The following is a 23,483-nucleotide window of genomic DNA, read 5'->3' as shown; positions in this document are numbered from 1 at the left end:
TTGTCTAATTAGTGTTTGTCAGATAAGTGTTGTCTAATTAGTGTTTGTCTGTGCACTTAAAAGACCGCTGGGTCGATATCTCTGTGAATGTAACGTTTTGTTTTGTCAATAATAGAATGTTCCAACAACCTACCTGTCTTGTATTTTTATTCTGAATTTTGGAACGTTGGCAGTCTATTTGGTTTTTTGTTTCTGTCAATATGTAATTAACCTGTGGAAGTAAAATGTGCGCGAAAACATTGTAACACAAATTGTAAACATTGCTACCCTTCTGAAAAACCTTGATCATTTGTCCCATGACAGGGTTCCCCTCTGATCCGAGCCAACCTGCGTGCGGTGAACATCAACCTGTGCGACATGTGCGTTATCGTGTCGGCCAAGGACAAGAACCTGGACGACCCCAACCTGGTGGACAAGGAGGCCATCTTGTGCTCGCTCAACATCAAGGCCATGACCTTTGACGACAGCTTGGGGCTGCTGCAGGCGGCCGCGCCCGTTCCAGGTATTGTGGGAAGGAAGGATCGGACACGGAGGAGTCTGTTTTGAGCCACCACCACCACCACCCTTGACAATTAAAGAAAGGCTATTCAGGGTTTTGGGTCGGAAAAGAGATAGAGTAGAGATTGGGAGGCAGTACTTGTATAAAAGTTGGGTTAGATAGAGTAGAGATTGGGAGGCAGTACTTGTATAAAAGTTGGGTTAGATAGAGTAGAGATTGGGAAGCAGTACTTGTATAAAAGTTGGGTTAGATAGAGTAGAGATTGGGAGGCAGTACTTGTATAAAAGTTGGGTTAGATAGAGTAGAGATTGGGAGGCTTCTTCTTCTTCTTGGCGTTCGCAGAGGTTACACAATCAGTCCAGCACTGGTGATAAATGTTGTCGTTTTCTCCAACTCCTGTCGACTGCCGTATAGTTTGGTCTGCAAGGGAGTTGGTGACGGCCACACTTCTTTTCGTTCCTCATCTAGTAAGGGACATCGCTGTAAGATGTGTTCCGCTGTTTGGTCTTCTTGACCGCAGGCACAGGTTGGTGATGGCGCCAGCTTGAACTTTCGGTTCATGTGAGCATTGAGCCTGTTGTGGCCAGTACGCAGCCTGATGAGGTTGACTTGCTGCTCTCTGGACATTGTGTGGTAGTCATCTCTGTTTGTCCTTGGCCTCATCAATGCCTTGATGATTGTCTTCTGCTCACTAAAGCTGACACTGTTTTCAGGTTGGTCTTCCACGGCTCCTTCTTTCGCCAGCTCATCTGCCCTTTCATTTCCTGGTATCCCACAGTGTGCTGGTATCCACTGGAGAACAACTCTTCTGGTTTGTCTGACCATCTGTAATGCTTTGGCCAGCTGTGGGAGTTTGTCGTTCTCTAGGGCCTGAAGGACTGAAAGGGCGTCCGAGAGGAAGACAACTTGGTAGCAAGGGTCTGCGGAGTCCTGAACCAAGGAGGTGGCCTGCATGAGAGCTTCTGCTTCTGCTTTATAGTTTGTGCAGTGTTTGCCAGTGGCAACGCTGGATGTAGCTGTATGTCCCCCAGGGAACTGGATGAGAATGCCTGCACCTCCATTGAGCACGGCGTTAGTTGCTGATCCATCGGTGTATACATGGATCCACGCCTCTTTTGGGTACTGTTCGTCGATCAGGGCTAAGGTGAGTGCCTGTCGAGCTGTGTCATTCTGATCTTCTCCTGAGGTAACATGTGGAACACTGGTGCAGATCTGGATGCCTGGTTTCTCTGTTGCCTTGGGGGTTTCCTCTTCTTCTTGAGTCAGAGGTAGAGTGTTCTGTGGGAGGACTTCCCTGTACTGTCGAGAAAGTCTCTTGCTCTCGTGTACAAAACTGCTCCGTTTGAGCCGGTTCTTGGTGAGGTTGCTCAGTCTGTGCTTCATGGGGTGGTCGGGTAGGCACTTGAGCTTCTCGGCCTGTACCATAGTCTTGGCTTCTCTTCTCTGACAGAGGGGTTGGATGGTGGTAAGCTTCTCCATTTCCTTGATGGGCGTGGATTTCATTGCACCAGTGATGAGTCGGAGGGCCTGGTTTTGCACACGGTCAAGGGTCTGCAGGTTTGTCTTGGCTGAGGTTGACCACGCTGTGGAGCCGTACTCGAGGTGGGGTCTGATTGTTCCCTGGTATACTGTCTTCAGTATCTTCTCGTTCGCTCCCCAGGTGGTACCTGCCAGCTTCCTGAGTATGGCTAGCTTGCGCCGGGCCTTCGTCTCTGCCTGTGCAATGTGTGGTTTCCAGGTCTGCCGTCTATCAAAGATTGGGAGGCAGTACTTGTATAAAAGTTGGGTTAGATAGAGTAGAGATTGGGAGGCAGTACTTGTATAAAAGTTGGGTTAGATAGAGTAGAGATTGGGAAGCAGTACTTGTATAAAAGTTGGGTGAAATGATCTCTTCGAAAGAGTAGAGATTTGGAGGCAGTACTTGGATAAAAGTTAGGTTAAATGATCTCTTCAAAAGAGATAGAGTATAGAGATTGGGAGGCAGTACTTGTATAAAGTTAGGTTAAACGATCTCTTCAAAAAAGAGATAGAGTAGAGATTGGGAAGCAGTACTTGTATAAAAGTTTGGTGAAATTATCTCTTCTAAAAAGAGATAGAGTAGAAATTTGGAGGCAGTACTTGGATAAAAGTTAGGTTAAAATGATCTCTTCAAAAAAGAGATAGAGTAGAGATTAGGAGGCAGTACTTGTATAAAAGATAGGTTAAATGATCTCTTCAAAAGAGATAGAGTATAGAGATTGGGAGGCAGTACTTGTATAAAGTTGGGTTAAATGATCTCTTCAAAAAAGAGATAGAGTAGAGATTTGGAGGCAGTACTTGGATAAAAGTTGTTTTGAATGATCTTGTCAAAAACATTTCAAGGTACTGTATTGCATAGGTATATTTAGTGCAGTGAAGCACAACCAGCTAATTTTGTAGGTGTGTTCTTATAAAGTATTTAACATTTGGCAGGCAACTCGTATTAGTGGATTTAACATTCCGGAAAATAACCTTGTTCAAATTTGTATTTGTTAGTTGATTTGTCTGTGTTTAATCGTTTGTCTTTGATTTTGGAAGTATGTAAGATTTTCTGTTGAAAGGCATTATGGCTGGTCAAATGTTCTAGCTTATTACATTTTAATGGAGAAGTGGTTTTGGGAACACACATTTGGAAAGGAAATGGATGTAAAACACAGTGGTTGCTCGGGACAGGTTTCACTGTGTTATAGAAATGAATGTTGATTTTGTGTATTTGAAGATATCGACATGTGTGTTTTTTCTGAAGGTTCAATTCAAAGCTAAAGCAAGGAACTGTTGGTAAAACTGTGCATCTTAAAACAAAATTAAAAAAGTTAAAAAAAGTTTGAGGCCTGGGATTGACTGCATGGACCGTAGATTTTGTGCAAGCTCAGGTGCAAGAAGTCGTTAAAATCTTTAACACTTAGAAAATTGTAATTTATGGTACAAAGTGTTAGTTTCTTACAGAGTTTCTTCTTCTTATCGATCATACATACAGCGTTTTGTGCACTGAGTTAGGTTTTGCGCACACCTTTAAAACATGTGCACATGTACACCTCTGTTGGTATTTGGAACTTTTGTTTGTTTTAAGTTCAATGCAAATGCAGGTGATTGTTTGCTGCTCAAAACTCTGTGGAATAAACTTCTGTAAAATGTGTTTGATAACAAAGTCTTCTGCCATTATGCAGCAAGAAATACAATAAATGTATTGTTTATTTTGTTGGCTAGCAGCAACAAATGCAATAAATGTATATTGTTTATTTTGTTGGCTAGCAGCAACAAATGCAATAAATGTATTGTTTATTTTGTTGGCTAGGTGGGGTTAGTACAAAGGGGAAGAGGGAAGGAGTTTTGGTGATGTGGCTAAGTGAGTGTGCGTATGTATCAATTTGCATCGCATGCCTTCTACTGCTACGTTTCCCGTGTGCATCTAGAGTTGTCTTGCATTGGGCTGCCTAAGTCTCTTTTAGATACAGTGAATTTAAACGTACCTCTATCACCTGTGGTTAAAATCAGAGGCAGTTTGAGATCTGTAGCTACAAATACTACTGCTTGTCACAATATGTTGATGCTGATGAAAGCGAATTCAACCAGTTTGAAACATAAAGGGCGACCCCAATTTGGGGGACTCTGCATTAGGCAATGTTTACTTGTTTCCCATAAGTCTACTTAAAGGATGACACATTTTAGCAGTTAGTATGTTGTGCTATACTTTCTGACATTATTTTATAGTGTGTGGAGTTGCATCCTACAAAATGTTCTCTCTCTGAACTAATCAAAATGCGTCATCTCTTTTATTTGAATGGTGAGGTGTTAAAACAAAAGTGAATGCCAAAAGCTGGCTTCGCCCGGTAAGGGTGGAAGTCGTCAAATTTGACACCATAATCTCACAGTTACAGCTATTCCGTCTTCAAATCCCTGAAGTGTTCACACCGGGGCAATGAAGAATGTGTACACACTGGCTTTTGGAACGTTTCCAGTACAATGAAGAGTTTGCCTCAATTTTGAGCATTGAGATGTAGTTCTCATGTGACATTCAGATTGTTCTTGACACTCACGCAAGTAACTTGTAATGGCTGTTTGTAAGATGGAGAACATATGATTCCATATTTCTCCACACACAAACTAGGGTCTGCAAGTACCTTGCTACAGATGAAAACTTGCCAAAAGGTCCAGAGATACTCTTTCGTTTCAAGCTGTGTCTCCTAATGTCCTGATTTCGTATGGAACCAAGGTTTTGTATATAAGTTTAAAATGGCATTGGCTTTATCAGATGCAAAAAAGTCAGAGATACTATTTTAATTCTCAATTAAGCCATGCCACCAAATGTCCTGATTGCATATGGAACCAAGAAACTGAAATAAGTAGAACATGGCATTGGCTTTATCAGATGCAGCCTTTCAGCAGACAACCCTAGATTCAAACCATTTTACAGAAGTTATTCTGAAGAACTTTTGGTGCCAGTACTGCTTGGAGTGCGCTTTAGCGAAGCACGAGTCATTTTCATGCTCACGATGATTATTTCCACCATCATCGTCATCATCTTCATGCATATTATCAATGTATTTTACACATATACTCATCATGTAGATTTCATTGTCTCATTCAGACGCTTATGCATGGCTGCATGGGAAAAGTACAAATGTACACTTTCTGTATCTCCACTATTGAAAAGCAAGACAAATCATTTTAATTGAGTTATTTCATCTCTCGCGTGGTACGCTGTCCCTTATGTATAACCCCTTTCAAGCTCACGCTGCTGTTGAAAGCATGGCATCATTTAAGAAGTTTGACAGATAAAGAGATTCAAAGCACGAGGTGCAGGCATTTACAAGTAGATATTTAAAATGACTTTGCTATCTATATTGTGCATTGGATATATAGGAAAGTTGACTACCATTGATTATTCAAAACTGAAGCCCAGAAAATGACTCTTTAGCATTTAATTGTCTCTACCAGCCCACAACTCTTTAGGTCTCAAAAATCAAAATCATTTATGTTGCTGGAGGATACAAGACTTTTTGGTGCCAGCCTAATATCTGTACATGTAAAAAGCCAAATTCCCATACTAGTTATAGGTGTCAGGGCAGTAAGGTCTTCAAACATTGTGGTTGCACCCGCTCTGAATCATCAGTTGTCTAAAAGAAGTTTCAACCTGTAAATAATATTCTTTTAAAATAACTCCGCAGGAAACAAAGCCAGTGCACAGTTTGTTCCAGTTGAAAATATAAGCTCACCAAACCTTCACCAAATTTTCTTCAGCTTTTAATTATGCAGTGCTTGTGCGCTTGCTTACGTTTTCACTGCTGACTAGAACAAGCAAACAAAACAGTTCATTTTTTTCAGAGTACTTGTGCAATAGCTATGGTGGTTCTTTCTGTAAGAAGACAAAAATAATTCAAAAAGAATTACCAATAATACAGTGACTTTTTTAAAGCGGATATGTCAAGTACGGTGTTATGTTTCAGCTTTCATGCCAGCTGGATTCTCCTCCCTGGGCAGTCCTATTGTCATGAATCGACGAGATTCCGTCTCCGGCAGCAACATTCCCCTCATCACAGAACTGGGTATGGGTAGTCACATTTGTCTTCTGATCTTTCTCTAACTTGGTTTTTATTCATTTGAAAGAGTGATAAAATCAGTTGTAGTTTTTTCCAAAGGAAAGCTGCTCACTCTTGGACTAAATTTTTAAAATGTGTGTCTTGCAAGTGACGTAGACATAAGTATAATATGTGTCAAATGTTTGTATTGATAACTACTTCTCGTAATGAAAATGATGATGTGCCAGTGTCATTTTGGATTAGGCCTAAAAAAAAAATAGGTGTGGTTACGGTAACCCGACCTACCCTATTTTTAGGGGCCAACCCTATAACTTTTTATTACATTTGTAAAAAAAAAATAAAAAATAAAAAAACAGTGCAGAAAACGCAATGAAAGCGAAAGCGCTCGAGTCGCACACTTATTTCCCTGTCAAGTAGGTTTAATTTGTACACATTAGAAAAAAAAGTATAAAAAAAAAAAGTGATTGCCTACCTTCCTACCCTATTATTTTTGGCTATGTTACCTTAACCACACCTTTTTTTTTTTTTTGGCCTTAGGTTTCTTCTCCTGTGCACTAATTCCTCCGTTTTTAGGCTGATGGATTTAGGGATCAGACAGGATCTTCTTTAGAGCTCCAGAGTCTCTTATTGGGATAAACTGTGGACCCCCCCCCCCCCTCCCTTTTTTAAGGCATTGCTTCTCAAGATCTTCTACTCATAACCTCAGTAATTTTACCTCCATTTTAAAACTCCCTCCTTTTTAAGACCTTACATTTTCACAGATTTGTTTAGGTCGTAAAGGGCAGTTCCACTGTAGACCCTTTTGATGTTCACCTGTGTGACCTGTAACCCCCCGCGGGTCAGGGGGAGTCCCATATTGGTTGGGACGAGAAAGAATTTACCCGATGCTCCCCAGCATGTCGTAAGAGGCGACTAACGGTTCTGTTTCTCCTTTTACCCTTGTTAAGTGTTTCTTGTATAGAATATAGTCAATGTTTGTAAAGATTTTAGTCAAGCAGTATGTAAGAAATGTTAAGTCCTTTGTACTGGAAACTTGCATTCTGCCGGTAAGGTCATATATTGTACTACGTTGCAAGCCCCTGGAGCAATTTTTTGATTAGTGCTTTTGTGAACAAGAAACAATTAACAAGTGGCTCTATCCCATCTCCCCCCTTTCCCCTATCCCAACTCCCCCCTTTCCCTGTCGCGATATAACCTTGAATGGTTGAAAACGACGTTAAACACCAAATAAAGAAAGAAAGAAAGATGTGTGACCTGTAAGTGTTTGTGTGCAGCCAACGACTCCAACGTTCAGTTCCTGGATCAGGATGACGATGATGACCCAGACACAGAGCTGTACATGACGCAGCCCTTTGCCTGTGGAACTGCCTTCGCTGTCAGCGTGCTCGACTCACTCATGAGCACTGTGAGTATAACATACACCACTTTGGTGTTCGGAAAGGGGGATGGGGGTAATGCAGTGGTTACATGGAGCTGTACACGACGCGAGCCCTTGGTACCGCATTCGCTATCAGCATGTTTGACTCACTCATGAGCACTGGGAGTACAGATAGAACCCCCTCTTATGATCCCCCAATTTAGGACTTCGTCCGGGCGGGGATGTAGCTCAGTCGGTAGCGCGCTGGATTTGTATCCGGTTGGCCGTTGTCAGCGTGACTTCGTCCCCACGTTCGGCGAGAGATTTATTTCTCAGAGTCAACTTTGTGTGCAGACTCTCCTCGGTGTCCGAACACCCCCGTGTGTACACGCAAGCACAAGACCAAGTGCGCACGAAATCCATGTCAGAGTTCGGTGGGTTATAGAAACACGAAAATACCCAGCATACTTCCTCCAAAAACGGCGTATGGCTGCCTAAATGGCGGGGTAAAAAAACGGTCATACACGTAAAATTCCACTCGTGCAAAAAACACGAGTGTACGTGGGAGTTTCAGCCCACGAACGCTGAAGAAGAAGAAGAAGGACTTCGTCCATTTTAAGACCCTGCTTGTTCATATTTTCTGTTCAGAACCTGTGTTTACCCCCATTTTAAGACTCCCTCTTCTTTTTAGACCTGATTGTCAAACATTTTTGAAGGTCCAACATCGCACTTCTCATTGCAGAGTTACTTCAACAAGAACGCCCCAATATTATACTGTGGTTGTTATTGATAATACCATTTTAAGACATAAAACACTTACAACATGTTCAGTTTGTTGCAGTTGTCCAACCTCGCACTTCTGATTGCAGAGTTACTTCAACGACAATGCCCTGACGCTGATCCGCACGCTGATCACAGGGGGTGCAACCCCCGAACTGGAGCAGATCCTGGCAGAGGGCGCCGGCATGAGGGGAGGCTACTGCACACCTGCCGTCCTGGCCAACAGAGACCGCTGCCGCGTCGCCCAGCTCTCCTTGTTTGAAGGGCCGCTCAGTCAGTTTGGGGTGGGTGGACTAACTGCTGTACTTTCAGTGTAACATGCTATGTTTTAAGAGCAATTGCTACGCCAAGCTTAAGAGCTACGCTTAAACAAATGATTACAAGCAAGCAACAGTTCCCTCTTTTTTGTGAGTCCTGGTACTCATTTCTGTTTCCCACTGTAGCGGTTACAAAATAAGTCATGAAACATTGTCTACACTGAAAAGTGGCCTGCAGTTACGCTCTAATGGGCATTTTATGTTCCTGCATTCTAATGAAACTTTATTAAAAATGTCTATTCTTGTGCAAGATGGCATAAATGCGGATGGAGGAACACATTTTTGAAAATGCTACACTAAAACACCATTTGCTCCGCTGAAAATTCAGAAAAATTCTAAATTGCTACCCATGAGGCTTTACACGGGTTGGCAGGGCTGGAACTGCAGTGAAACTTGTGGTTTAATACCCTGTGTCTTAATGTTGCCTGGTTTTTTCCTGTCATATTTCAGTTTATTGTTGATTTTTGATCCGAAACAGATAATGTTCAAAAAACAAGAAAGGTTAAGTTTTTGAAATGTTTAATTATGGACAAAAAGAAACACCCAAGAACTTTGAACTATCGGTCTTTAAAGGCATAGAAAGCTGATGACTATTCACGCTAATTGCTTTACCCACAGCTGGAGACATGCTAAATTAAGTTCCCTGCAAGATATTGTGGTCTAGGACCCCTTCAATGTTGAGATATTTGAATTTTTATTTTGATCTAGATCGTCCTATTTATAGATTTGCCAACAGAGGTAACGTTGACGCAAGGGAAATAACTCCGCGTCTTTGTTGACATCCTCACTTTTTCAGAGGCTAGAACAAGCTGTAATGCATGTATATGGTCCGCGCATTGCGACATATCGTCATTATATGGCCTTATGATGCATTTGACATCGATTGTGGGCAAACTACACATCGTAAACACGGGAGCGAGTTAGTAAGTCTTTAAAGTGGACAAACAAGATACACAACAGACACAAATTGAAAAGTGATGTATTTCTGAGTTGTTGTCGCTTCCAAAACGGACAAAGTGAAATGTGGATCTTTATTTACAGGAGAATGGCAAGTATGGTGACCTGTTTGTCCACGCATTACGAAGCTACGGCATTCTATGCATCGGCCTGTACCGGTTCCGAGACACCAGCGAATCAGCCAAGAGTCCATCATCAAAACGCTACGTCATCACAAACCCACCGGAAGACTTCAAACTCTTACCCACAGACCAAGTAAGCTTGCTTGCTGACTTTTGGAGGGCGGGCTGTATTTCTCGCATCGCATGTATGTGTTTGTAAATGAAGTCATCTGCATGAGCACCGAAGAAATGTTGAGCACAATTTTACTTCCATGTACGTGTAGGTTGGTTTTTTAATGTTATCACTCTCATGCACAAAGCTGGTACTTTTTTTTTCTCTCAATTCAGACAATAAGATGTATTTATGATATCAGAAATTTGATCCAATTTTGATATATAAGGGTCATCAGGAAAAAGGTAGTGTCTGTTTTTACTAATTGTAAGTAAAGACAACGTAGTGAGATTTAAAGACATGAATTTCTACAGAGAAAAGTAAACACCAAAGATAGTTTTCACAGCTTGTATTTATTGGTTAATTCTATTAACTATTACATCGCCCTTCTGCGATATTGGATTAAAACTTGATGAGCAGAATACGTCGTATGCATGCAGCATGGAAAGTGTAACATTGTACTCAAAGCTTGTGTTGAGTGGAGAATGAGATTTTATTTTGACATGTAATTACGTTCTTGCATGTTTGGTCTTGATTTTGTTATCCATTTATTTCTGCATCTGAAGTATTCTCTTCTTGTTGTTAAACTTTGTGTTGTGAATCACTTTAGCCACTGCATGATACCATTCTTGAGAAGAAAAAATTGGATGAAGATTTGGGTTAAGTTGAACGTACTGAATGGCTTTTGTTTGCTGCATGTTGTTGTTTTTTCTTTTCAGTTTTTTGTCTTTGTCAACCTGCACTCCCCACAGTGCGATGAAGTTGCTCGGCTTTATCTTCATCGTCGCCAAGCTTCTACCACCCTCAAACCCACTCCTTTCAAAGCCCGTTGCTTCCCCTCTCCCGCCCCCCGCACACCACCCATTCACACCTCACACAAATCAAACAAGTGTGTGATTTGCGGCAATAACAAATTTCTCTCTCCAGACACTTCGGAATCGTCTGACACATTAAAGTCCCCTTCAGGCTCTTCTCTCAGTAGTTCTCCAAGGACAGCAGTTACCATGGTAACTCCGAGTCCCTCGGGTGTTACAAACCAGGCCTTTACCGTGGCTGATGAAAACGGCACACCGTCATCTGTGTCGTCGTCGGAACAAAAAGTTTCTGTTGAAGTTGCTCCCAACCAAGCTGAAGCCGGTGGTGCTGGACTTAGCTTGACTGCTCAAAGTCTTCCTCCTATAGATGAGTTTAATGTTTGTACATGCTCTCAGGAGGACCTTGCCTTCTCTTCTCAAACTGATGATGTCAGTGGAAGTAAAACTTCTGTGCTTACTCGGCAGACTAACTTCTCTGATGAAAATTGTCCACCAGGTTCTACCTATACAGCCCAAGATACAGGTTTTGGGTATGAAAGCCCACCTCCCATTTCCGCAACCAAACCACGCACAGAGAAAAAGACTCCAACCACAGAGCCCAAACGTGTTGGAGACCTTCCGGGCATGCGATTTTCCAAACGCAAAAAGATCTTCTAAGTTACTAGTTCCCTGCTAATCAGAATAAGTGTATATTTTCACTTGGTTATAATGCCATATCAGTTAATTTGTGAAAGTGTGTATTGTTTGGAAAGTATAGTCATCTCTTTCTCTTTTAGTATATGGTCCATCTGAAGAGTTGAATATTTCATCAAGACTTTTTTTTATCTTGAAAATGTTTAAAAACTATCACAATGTTTTTCCTATTAAAAGATATATATTTATATCTCCGGCAAGATCATTCAGTCTTGAGCAGGCAGACAGTACTTTGAAATTACAGTGATCACCTCTCTCTTGTCGCTCTCTCTGTCTGTCTTTGTCTCTCTCTGTCTGTCTCTCTGTGTCTGTCTCTCTCTCTCTCTCTCTCTCTCTCTTTGTCTCTGTCTTTGTCTCTCTGTCTCTGTCTCTGTCTCTCTCTCTCTCTCTCTCTCTCTCTCTCTCTCTCTCTCCCTCTCCGCTGTTCTTTTCTTGTCTTCTGTCAGAGTGTCCTTGTTTAAAATTGGCATGAGTTTTTCCCAACCACATCATCAGGATAAATTGTTCCGACAGCTCAATTTGCAATCCTTCTTCTTCCAGTCTATGCAATGCCGTCCAATATGCAACACGAAAAAGCATTAGCTTGAATTCCGGTCTACACTTGTTTCAGTTTCTCCCAACTACCTCACCAGAATGCAACATTCATAGATCACCTTTTATTCTTTCTGGTCCATCCATTACAGCAATATTTGTCCGTGAAGAGTAGGACAGTGGAACCCCCCTTTTCTTCTTCTTCTTCTTCGTTCGTGGGCTGAAACTCCCACGTACACTCGTGTTGTTTGCACGAGTGGAATTTTACGTGTATGACCGTTTTTTACCCCACCAATTAGGCAGCCATACGCCGTTTTCGGAGGAAGCATGCTGGGTATTTTCGTGTTTCTATAACCCACCGAACTCTGACATGGATTACAGGATCTTTTTCGTGCGCACTTGGTCTTATGCTTGCGTGTACACACGGGGGTGTTCGGACACCGAGGAGAGTCTGCACACAAAGTTGACTCTGAGAAATAAATCTCTCGCCGAACGTGGGGACGAACTCACGCTGACAGCGGCCAACTGGATACAAATCCAGCGCGCTACCGACTGAGCTACATCCCCGCCCCTGGAACCCCCCTTTTAAATAAGACCTCTAAAAATATGAGAAGATCAGGTCTTAAAAAGGAGGGAGTCTTAAAATGGCGGTGAATTTGGAGAAGTTGTGAACAGAAAATCACAAATAACAGGTCTTAAAAGGGGGTTCCACTGTATCTCGAAGCTGGTCTGCATTTTCAGTTTCCCACAATTACCTCACCAGAATGAAACATCCTTTCATCCTTTCTACTCCATATCTGTGCAATATATTTCTCATCACCATCCCCCCCCCCCCCCCCCCCCTCTTCACCCTTCCCCAGAAAATATCCTCCCTCTAACAGGAAAGCGGCCATCTTGGTATGCGGGGAGCTACAAAGACTAGAAAAGAAAACGTCATGTGATGGTAATTACCTACCTGGGCATTCACCTTTAGTGTGTTGGTCAGTTGGCTAACTACATTCCCAGGACGCCCATTAACTATCATTCATACGCAGCTTCAACCATTGGTTACTAACTGGTGTGACCCCCCCCCCCTCTTTTACCGGCGGCATGGGCGTTTGTTTTGCTGTTTGGTCTTCAAAGTGGCCCCAGCTGTTATTTCTGTGTGCTTATTTTCCCCTTTTGGTTGTGGTGATTTTTTGGTGATGGCATCTAACGTGCTTGCTTGAGGTACTTCTAACAGTCTTGTGCTTTTTAATTTCAGCAGGGAGAAGCTTGGTGGTGTGTGTGTATGTCTGTGTCCGTGTACTTACACATACATGTATGTGTGTTGTTTGTGTGTGCGTGTGCGTGTGTAGTCATAATAATTAGCAGTTTCTTTCTGTTTAATCAATAATGGGTCAGGACTAACAACTGATTTTGAGCAGAAATATTATCTTACCTGTCCTAAAATAGTAGAATCTAGTTTGATTTATCCGATACAATTAACATCTTCATTCATTAAATATTTTGTTGCTTTATCTACTATCCTTAGAAAATACAAGTATCTCAGCTTTTCTTTTCATTTACAAACCTTACCATGATGATCGAAGCACCAGTGAAGTCTACCACTATCCCTTATTTCTCATTTTACATTCAGTCAAGTTTGGACTAAATGTTTTTTTAAATAGACTGGGAATTGAGACAAGGGTAGTCGTGCGTGTGTGTGTGTGTAGAGCGACTCCCAGAAAACTACTGGACCGATCTTCATCAAACTTTGAACCAGAATTCTTACCGATATCCCCAGATAGGTTTTTTCATTTCTCTGATAAATCTCTTTGATGACATCATATCAGGCTTTTTTTAAGAAGTTCAGGAGGCACTGTGGCAACCTAATTTTTTAATCAAATTGATATCAATTTTGGTCAAACATAGTCCAGACTATGGGATTGCATATCAGCTTGGATGCTCAAAAGTTACTGAATAATTTGTTCATTAAAAATCGAAAAATCGTAATTCAAATTTAACTTTTGATAGCTGACTCAAAAACAATTGCATTGTATTCTTTATCATTTCATGAATCCAAAAACATATAGATATGTCATATTTACTCTGAAAATGTGCTCAAAATGTAAGAAAATTGATTCAATGCTTGCATGCTTTGCAAAGCCGAGCATGGCTTGTCTGGGTCTTTGACTTTCGCCTAGCCAAGCCTCTACTACTCTTGGTAATAATTATTCCCAGGTCTTAAGTGTTGATCTTTTAGTTTCAGGACAACAGATGGATTGACTAAGTGTTTTGATATCGCTTTAAGCGACATGTTTTTGTTTTTTTAACACTCACTGGTTGCTGTATCATGTCACAGGTTTTAATACTCATTAATTTTAACTCATCTTTATGTAGATACCTTTTATAAGAAAGATTCTGAGTTAAGCGAATTTTTCTTTGAGAGTTGTTGTGGGAATGGGACTCATGTGAATTACATGATCTCTCTCTTCCTGTCTCCCTCCCTCCCTCTCTCGCTTTTTTCAAAGTAAAGTTTAAACAAATTAAGGCAAAGCTTGCACTTTATTTACATGTTAAGAACAAATATCAAGAAAAAAACGCTATAATTTATAAGACTAGTATTTGATATGAGAGTAGGATGGACATTTTATGCAAACAGTGGTGGACGAACATTTTCCAGATGAGCTTGTCTTTGACTTCCTGAGACACTCGGGTTTAACCAAGTATGAATAAATGCACTTTAGTAACTTTTTTTTCCTGCAACATGTAAAGCTCTTTGATTTGACTTGCATGTGTATAAATTGTGATCAGTGAACATACAGCACTTTTTTCTGAGCATGCAGTGTGCCTATAATTCTACTGCTAAATGTCATGCAGTTAAGTTATCGCTAAATGAGCGACACTTGGTGTTTCTAGTGCACTTTACTTCTTGTACCTCTGTAATACTAATATCTGTTCTTTTTTTAACACAGGCATTCTGCTTTCAACCCTTCAGCTACAACGACGCAACTAGGAAATCACAGCAGCAGCAACAACATCCATTGCCGAGGAAACGAGCATCGAAAAAGTCTCGCCAGGAATCGGAGACATGATCCAAACTCTTCTTTGAGCGGAAGCTCTTGCAAAAGTCACATCATCCTTCATCTTGTTGACAGAAGTGAAAGAAATTCAGTTTACTGGGGCTCTCATGACAGTGAATTTCACCCCCTTACTGCACCAAGGAACATCATAGCAATTGCATTTTGATCGGAGCTGTTAAGACAGGTCGGCAGAACATAACGGAAACTGCAGAATGGTATGAACTGTTTTGACAGTGTATCTCACCGCCCTTTACAAAACAGGTCAGAAACAGTGTGCTGAAGGATGCTGTTATGGCAATACAGCTTACCCCCTGTCACGGGAAGTTACATTATGGAAACTGTTTTGACTGAAGCTGTTACAACAGTGTGTCTCACTCCCTCCCATGTGAAGAAATTTGACACAAAAACTTTGTGCTCGCAGAAACTGTGTGCTCGCAGGAGCTGTCACAAGTACAGTGTATTTCACACCCTGCCATGGCAGGAGGTGTGATAGAAGTTTTGTGTTGACAAGTTGACAAATGCTGTCACATCAACACAGACAACACCCCCACCCCCCCTCCGTGTTAGCCCAAAGTTATGACTGAAGATGTGTAAGAAGGAGCAGTTGAATCAGGTGACGGAGTACAGTGTGAGTTCTTTTGTATTAGAAACTATGAAAGTGAGCTTACCCAAAAAGATGAGACTTTTGACTTCTGTGAGCAGTTTCTGATTTTGTGTAAAGTCAGAAATTAAGTGTGCTGTGTTCCGTTCCTGCTTTTATGAAGAAAAAAATGTGTGAATCTGAAAAAGAAGCGACTAATGGAAAAGCTGTATCTCCAAAAGAAAAATTCTTCTGAATACCATCTGTTGTTTGCACAAACTGATTTCCTAATTAAACCCAAAAAAAACACTAATTGGATTAAGGTCAGGGACTGCAAGGAACTCTTACAACATAATAATTAATGCGTGGAACTGTTCGTGCTGTGGTGATGTGTTGAAATGTAGAACTTTACATATGCTACGGTTAAGAGGTTTCTCCATTTTGTGGCTCTGTGTCCACTGTCAGTGTCATGCTGAAGAGGCTCTGTTGCAAGAAGAGCAGAGTGTTATGTCCACTTTGGACAAGTATTTTGACAGTCTCAACATTTAGACCTATTCTGGTTCAGTTTTTGTGAACTGTACTTGGTTGTTGACGATCACTGTTTTCTATTCTGTCCTTATACCCACCATCCACCCCTCTACCCCAACCCAACCTCGGTTTTCTTCAGATTATTGTTTTCTCAGAACATGTGAGTAGAACTCTGGTTCAACCATTGTCATTTGAGGAACAGAAAAAGGTACCATTCAAATATTTATCAGAGGCTTTCTTGTCATTACTCGAGACAAAATGTCTCAGCTCGGTCTCAGTAAATCTTGAACATTTCTCTCATTTCTTCTCGGGAAAAAAACGAACGAGAACTGACTGACTGTGTTTTCATTGTGTCTGATATGTTTTACTACATGTACTACATACTCGCAAAATTGCTGCTGTTGTTTTCAACAGGGAAATATGTTTAAATAAGTAAATAATAAGTGTGTGACTATGAGTGTGTGTGTTGCATCCTTTACAGTGGAACACCCCCACCCCCATTTTAAGGCTCCCGCACCCCACCATTTTAAGACCCTACATTTTCAGACCTTCTATTTTAAGACTCCTTCCCTTTTAAGACCGGACTTTCTCTGATGTTTGGAGGTCTGAAATGAGGGGTTGCTCTGTACCATGGCAGTATTGCTAGTTCAGGCCTCAACGCCCACATATTCAGGAAGCTGAAGCTGACCCCATCACCAACCTGTCCCTGTGGTCTGGAAGACCAGACTCCAGAACATGTCTTAATGACATGCCCCCAACTCAAACCAATCAGAGACAAAGTGTGGCCAGCATCAGTCCCTCTCCGCACCAAACTCTATGGGAGCAGACAAGACCCGGAAGCCATGACGTCATTCGTCTCGCAGACTAAACTGATGGTGTGACGGCGAACGCAAGAAGAAGGGTATTTTCCAGCATGCTGCAATGTACAATGGCATTGGTTAATTTTGTTTCTATTCTCTCAGTAGCGTACAGTGGTACCTATGATGTGAGACAACTTTAATAAGAGTACACCTCCCATTAAAGGATGCCTCCTGTTGTCCCTTTGTTAATTTTCTTGACCAATATATAGATACCTGTCATGTAGGGACACTTTTGCCTGGTCCCAATTAGGGTGTCCTTTCTTCGCAGGTATGACTGTAGTATTAAACTGGAGAAGTTGCCAAGACGTGTTTGAAGTTCCAGTTTCATTCATTTCATGGATCTTTTTCCGCTGACTTTAAAAGATTGTTTTAATTTTTTGTCCATGAATGTTCTGCATGAGAGTTTTTGTTTACATTGACCAGTGCTGCTGGGTAGACATAGGAGAAAGAGATAGAGCAAGCCATCCACTATACATTAGAAAACCCAACCCCGAATTTATTCTCTTTCGGATCAATTAAAAGAAAACTGCAGTGTTTCAAAGTTAATGGAAAGGAAATCCTGCTGTGTACCTAAGCAAAGTCACTACTGTTTATACAGCCTGGTAAATATTTAAAGTGATTATCATTGTCCTCAGTAAACATGTTTCATTAAGATCGCATACATTTCAAGTTTTCTTACTTATTTTCATGACTTGCACAGTTATGCACAATTGTAAGATAAAACAAGATTATATGTTTCACCATGCATGATAATAATAAGTTATTGTTTTTTGTTTACCCCCCTAAGTCCCCCCCCCCCCCCCTTTCCCATTACCAACTACAGTGGAATCGGTCTTTTAAGACCCCCCCAATTGAAGACTTCCTCCTTTTGATTTTTTTGGTTCATAGCCTTTGTAAATTTACCTCCAATTTAAGACTCCCTGACCTGATTTTCTCAAATGTGTTGTCTTACAGGGAGGGTTCCACTGTACGTGCTTGCTATCCTACGATACAAGCCCCCCTGTAACGCATTCTCCATCCTTCTTCCTCACCCCGTGTGCAGACCTTACTCTATGCACATTCACAGAACATGAAGCAATCAATTGAATTCTTGTGTGTATAGATTCATGGACATGTATTTCAGTGCACTTCATTTGAACTGTAATGCTGTACTTAGCTTGCTACACTGAAAGGAAAAGTTAATAGTTTTTGACTCACATGCGAAGCAAAAGTGAGTCTATGTACTCACCCGAGTCGTCCGTCCGTCCGGACGTCCGGACGTCCGGACGTCCGGACGTCCGTCCGTCCGTCCGTCCGTCCGGAAAACTTTAACGTTGGATATTTCTTGGACACTATTCAGTCTATCAGTACCAAATTTGGCAAGATGGTGTATGATGACAAGGGCCAAAAAAACATACATAGCATCTTGACCTTGCTTCAAGGTCAAGGTCGCAGGGGCCATAAATGTTGCCTAAAAAACAGCTATTTTTCACATTTTTCCCATTTTCTCTGAAGTTTTTGAGATTCAATACCTCACCTATATATGATATATAGGGCAAAGTAAGCCCCATCTTTTGATACCAGTTTGGTTTACCTTGCTTCAAGGTCAAGGTCACAGGAGCTCTTCAAAGTTGGATTGTATACATATTTTGAAGTGACCTTGACCCTGAACTATGGAAGATAACTGTTTCAAACTTAAAAATTATGTGGGGCACATGTTATGCTTTCATCATGAGACACATTTGGTCACATATGATCAAGGTCAAGGTCACTTTGACCCTTATGAAAAGTGACCAAAATAAGGTAGTGAACCACTAAAAGTGACCATATCTCATGGTAGAAAGAGCCAATAAGCACCATTGTACTTCCTATGTCTTGAATTAACAGCTTTGTGTTGCATGACCTTGGATGACCTTGACCTTGGGTCAAGGTCACATGTATTTTGGTAGGAAAAATGTGTAAAGCATGTGAGTCGTATGGGCTTTGCCCTTCTTGTTTGTTGTACTCTTGCCATGGCAATAACTGAAACTGACTTACGTACATTAGTCTTCTGTGAACACACACACATAAAGGTCAGAATTGCTGGTGGCTTATACATTTCAAGGACTGTATTCAAAAGTCATGGGTGTACTTTTTGTATTCAAGAACATTTGATAAGTAGATTTTGCTTTTTGGTGTCACAACATACAGGCATGCTACTTTTCAGGTAATTGCCGGAAATCTGTTAAAGCCGTTTTCAAAATCCGGTAAAGTCAAATTTATTCCGATGAAGTTGAAAAATTTCCACAAAAACGATCCGTGTGAATATCGCGCAACGCAACCAGGCGCCGGTGTCACGAACTGAAACCTCTGCCTGAACAATCCTTCTCATTGCGGTCAATGCGCATGCGCTAACATAGGGAGATTAATCAGGTCGTGAACAAACTAACCCTTACCCTAACCCTTACCCTAATTAGTCCTAACCCTAATCCTTACCCTAACCCATGGTTCGTTCGGTCAAAGGGTCGCATTCTTGAAGTCCAAGATTGGCGCATGCGCATTGATCGCAATGAGAAGGATTGTTCAGCAGAGGTTTTAGTTCGTGACACCGGTCTCAATGAAGCCAGCGCACGCGCGTCACCCGTCATTGGTCTTGCCGTTCTGAATCTAGAACGTTCCCAATCTAGTTCTGCGGATGTAGGCCGTCGTTTTTGGCGAAATGTTTCGCCCAGATATTGTACAGAGAAATTCGCCGGGACCATTTGATTCCGGCGTGAAGAACAAATGGAGTTGGGCTTGGCTTGAAAACACCTTCCCGCCGGAAAAAAAGAAGGCTGACACAAAGAATAACGAATCCGGCAAAAGCGGCAAAAAGAACTGTGCCTTCTTTGACTTGTGAGTGACTACTCTTCCTTGCATTTGTTTTTTTGCAGTAACCTTTTTCAATGCTTTTGTAACTTGTAAACCCTTTTCATGTGTACCTCCAAGCTTGTGGCTTCGCCACTGCGCGCTTCTTTCAGATAAAACCATTTTTGGCCTGTAGCATGCCTGAACATAAAGACCCACATACCAACTATAAAATAGGTCATTTCTCTGATCAGGCTACCACTTTATGTGAGTGGAAACAGAAAAACACTGGCAATAGTTTATTATTATCTGGTGTGACTGAATTATTTTTTCTTGATTCCAAGTTTACCCAGAGCATAACCTGGAATTATTTTATTTATTTCTCACAATATTCCTTCCCTTGTGTTGTCATGTAAGTTTGATATGCCGTTTAACAAACTCGCTATTATCTCTGAGTTTTTTCCTCTGTTGAAGTCACCAGGTGAAACCTATGGGCAGTGCAATCAAGAGATAAATCAACACAACCTGTTTCTATGCATGAAGATGCTTGCTTTTCTTCTCTCTTGCAGAGTTTATTTACACCTGAGTCTCTTGCTTTATTTTCCCTGTGATTTCAAGCACCTGTGTTTTTAATTTTTCCGCCTGTTGACATTCCTTTTAAACGAAGAGCTTTATCTTGCTTTAACTACACAAGGAATTGCTTGTGATTTACCTCCATCTTCCTATACAACCTTGTGATAGTGGTTTCTCTCTATAGTCAGCCTGTATCATTTTCCGATTGAATTCTAAAGTGAAGGTTGTTGAATATTTAGCTTCTCATGTGTGTTATTCGCCTTCTTCTGATTTAACGATTTGTCGCTATGTTTTCTTTCTTCGTAAAATCCAAAGCTTTATGTTGGCGATCAGCATCCATATCAGTATTTGGATCCCTGCGCCTTGAGTCCGAGTCTGGAGATACGCGCGCGATATAAAACTTCATATAAATTTATCAGTTCCTTCCATGTCAGAACATCATGAAAACTTAAAAGCAGAGAACATTCACAGGATAAGATTTCACGCAATCAGCACAAGGCATCACAAACCTTGAGTTTAACAGTTTTAGCCAATGATTAGTCTGTTTGTTATCATGTTGTTAACATCATCTTCATTCAAATTTTAATCAGACATAGAGACGGCCTCTCCATCACAATAATCACTTTTTTTCTTAATTTTTTTCAACTTGGACATTTAATTGAAAAGCACTGAGATGCAGTCATTTGCTGTACAAATTATCCTGGCTCTGACGTTGCTGAGCTTGAAGAAATAAAGGGACATAAGCACTCTAAATGCATACGACAATGTTGAACAAGAGTAAATGACAGTTATGCGGAACCAATCTCCTGGCACCTGCAAGAGAAACGAGCATTAAAACGAACAAGCGCCCCCTAAAGCGGAGTATGGCTGCCTAAATGGCGAGGTAAAAACGGTCGTACATGTAAAGCCCACTCGTGCAAAAAACATGTGTACATGGGAGTTTCAGCTCATGAAAGCAGAAGAAGAAGAAGAAATGAACAAGCAGAGATTGGTTCCATAAAGTTTAGGAGAGCGTATATTTGACTATGGTTAACACACGCACTTACCTGCACATCCATTTTAAAGACTGGTCTAACTGTGATATGTACAGACTGTTGTTGGTTACCTTACATTTTCATCCAATGTTTGTGTGTTGCACTGTAGTGTCCGGCAAAAGATTCTCCCTGTACTTAATTTCATGCTGACGTCTCCGGTTTGTGTGTATGCCCGTGTCCGTTTTGAATTGTATGCAGGCTGATATTGCTCTGAAAGAAGTGGAGAATTTTGTTGATCTGTAGTGCACGTGTGTGTTGCCGGTTTCCCTGTAGATACTATGTGAGAAGGTTTTTGAAAGACAGTATGATGACTCTGTGTGTGTGTGTGTGTGTCGAGAGAGAGAGAGAGAGAATACAAACCCAGTGGAACCAGAATAGGAACAAGAGGCGAAGCCATCAAGGCTCACGTAAGAAATCGACAAACAGTAACACAAACTCAATCACACACACACACACACACACACACACACACACACACACACACACACACACACAGACAGAGCATAGGTGAAACTGTGCAAGAAAGCGAGACACTAGATCTAGATCTGTCTGTCTGCATGTAGCCTACTTACAAGGACACGACTGCCAACTAGTCTCGGCGCGCTCAAAATAATAATGACCGAGACTGTCAGTACTTCCTTCGCGTGACGTCTAACCCTCTTACGTCATAATGTGACGTCAATGTAATGTGACGTCTTCAAATGTTAGAGTTTCTACCACAGACATACACACGCACAGACGCACGCACGCACGCACAGACAGACAAAGTTACGATCGCATAGGCTACACTTACGTGAGCCAACAAGAGACTACAGGTGAGAAGAACAAAAACAACTTATTTATTTATTTGTATGGGAGATTTATATAGCGCTTGACATTCTCTAAGCGCGTGTTCTTGTTCCAGTGGGAACCATTATTTTGAAGGTGAAAATGCTGATATATATGAGAGGCAAATGCATTTTGTATTTTGTCTTTTTGTTAAAAATGCAAGAGAGTAGCTCCATTTCAAATGTCGATGTATAAAATTGAACAATGAATATTTGTCAGCCGAGAACTCTAGCTTTCAGAGGCTGAGGATCACAAAAAGCCCATTTTTCACTCTTAAAAATGTATAGTACATTTAACATTTTCAGGTGTCAGACTTAAAGTAGTGCACTATATGAAGTAAGAGTTTTGTGTCCATGTGTGCATGATACCAAGCAGAGTTCTTGTTTTCCTTTCTTCACATGTGTTGGCACCCATTTCTCCTACCAGCAAGAAAACGATGATCTCGCAAATTTCTTGAGGGTCCTGTGAAAATGATAATGTACAACACTACAGATCTGTTGAGACTTTTTTTGTGTGGGATAAGAGGGTTTTTTCCACTTACACAAATACCAAAAATCCATGTTCTTGCTGCTCCGTGTGCAGAGCAGGAATTTTTGTTGAATTTACTTCACAGGTTGAAAAAACTGTCATTTGCAAAATCAACTCTGCAAAAAATGTGTACTGGCAACAGCAGCAGCCAGGCTTGAGATTGTTGGTGTGTGTCTAAGTGGAATGATGCTCTTACTCTAGGTAGCCTGGGTAGAAGCCTGGGTGGATCTGTGGTGGATCACATTGTTCTATGGGAGAAGGAATGTCCCTTTCATGTTATCTATGTGTGACATGTCCTTTAGTATTTGAAGAATGTTTGTCACAAATTGTTAGGGTGTGCACAACCAACTGCTGTACTTTCTGTGTTGCCGTTTTCCTCTCAATCAATTATCAAACTGTACTTTAAATTTATCGTTATTTTCTGTCCATTACAATTTAATGTCAAGGTCCCGTGCAATTTCGTTTAAATGCATAAGGTCAGCACAAAAGGCTGTCCACAAGAAGAGAAACATGATCTTTATTGTGTGAAGTGTACTTTTTCTCTAATTTGTGTGACCTTTCCCAAGTTTTTCACCAGACATTTGACCGGATTGAATTTTCTCTCTTTGTCTGTTTCAGAAAATGACAAGAATAAAGTCGTTTACAGTATTTCGCATGTGTGTTATCAATATCACTGTTACTTGTTTGTGCCGATCTTGCTTCTTGGTGTAGGAAAGGAAACGAAGCTTCTGAAACAGATCAGACACTGGCACACATCCTGTGTTGATTGCACAAGACACACATGCATTATATGTACTGTAGATTCCACTTACTGTCAACTTGAATACAGGAACGGTTGGGTTAGAGTGAACAAACTGACAATTCTCATACTAATCACAAATTTGTTATGCCCACCTTGCTTGTGGTCTAAATCAACCAAAGGC

The 23,483-nt window shown here is 41.2% G+C and overlaps 1 protein-coding gene across 3 annotated transcripts in view; it reads left to right on the top strand.

The window, feature by feature from the left end:
- The window catches only part of LOC138960090 (calcium-activated potassium channel slowpoke-like), a 74,093-nt gene extending 50,882 nt beyond the window's left edge, over window positions 1-23,211 (top strand). For 2 of the 3 annotated variants that reach the window (XM_070331827.1, XM_070331828.1), the window contains 7 exons: window positions 304-502; window positions 5,965-6,063; window positions 7,332-7,462; window positions 8,284-8,478; window positions 9,553-9,723; window positions 10,461-12,723; window positions 14,717-14,843. In XM_070331827.1, the coding sequence (XP_070187928.1) occupies window positions 304-502; window positions 5,965-6,063; window positions 7,332-7,462; window positions 8,284-8,478; window positions 9,553-9,723; window positions 10,461-11,213 (1,548 nt within the window). In that variant the 3' untranslated portion in view covers window positions 11,214-12,723; window positions 14,717-14,843. Of the gene's footprint in view, window positions 1-303; window positions 503-5,964; window positions 6,064-7,331; window positions 7,463-8,283; window positions 8,479-9,552; window positions 9,724-10,460; window positions 12,724-14,716; window positions 21,592-22,012 lie in introns of those variants that run through there. The other variant, XM_070331830.1, reaches the window with a different exon arrangement.
- The last annotated feature ends 272 nt before the right edge of the window (window positions 23,212-23,483 follow it).

Source organism: Littorina saxatilis, linkage group LG2 (assembly GCF_037325665.1).
Source record: "Littorina saxatilis isolate snail1 linkage group LG2, US_GU_Lsax_2.0, whole genome shotgun sequence".
NCBI lineage: Eukaryota > Metazoa > Mollusca > Gastropoda > Littorinimorpha > Littorinidae > Littorina > Littorina saxatilis.
The sequence above is the reverse complement of the archived record's forward strand: the minus strand, read 5'-3'. Positions and strand labels throughout refer to the sequence as shown.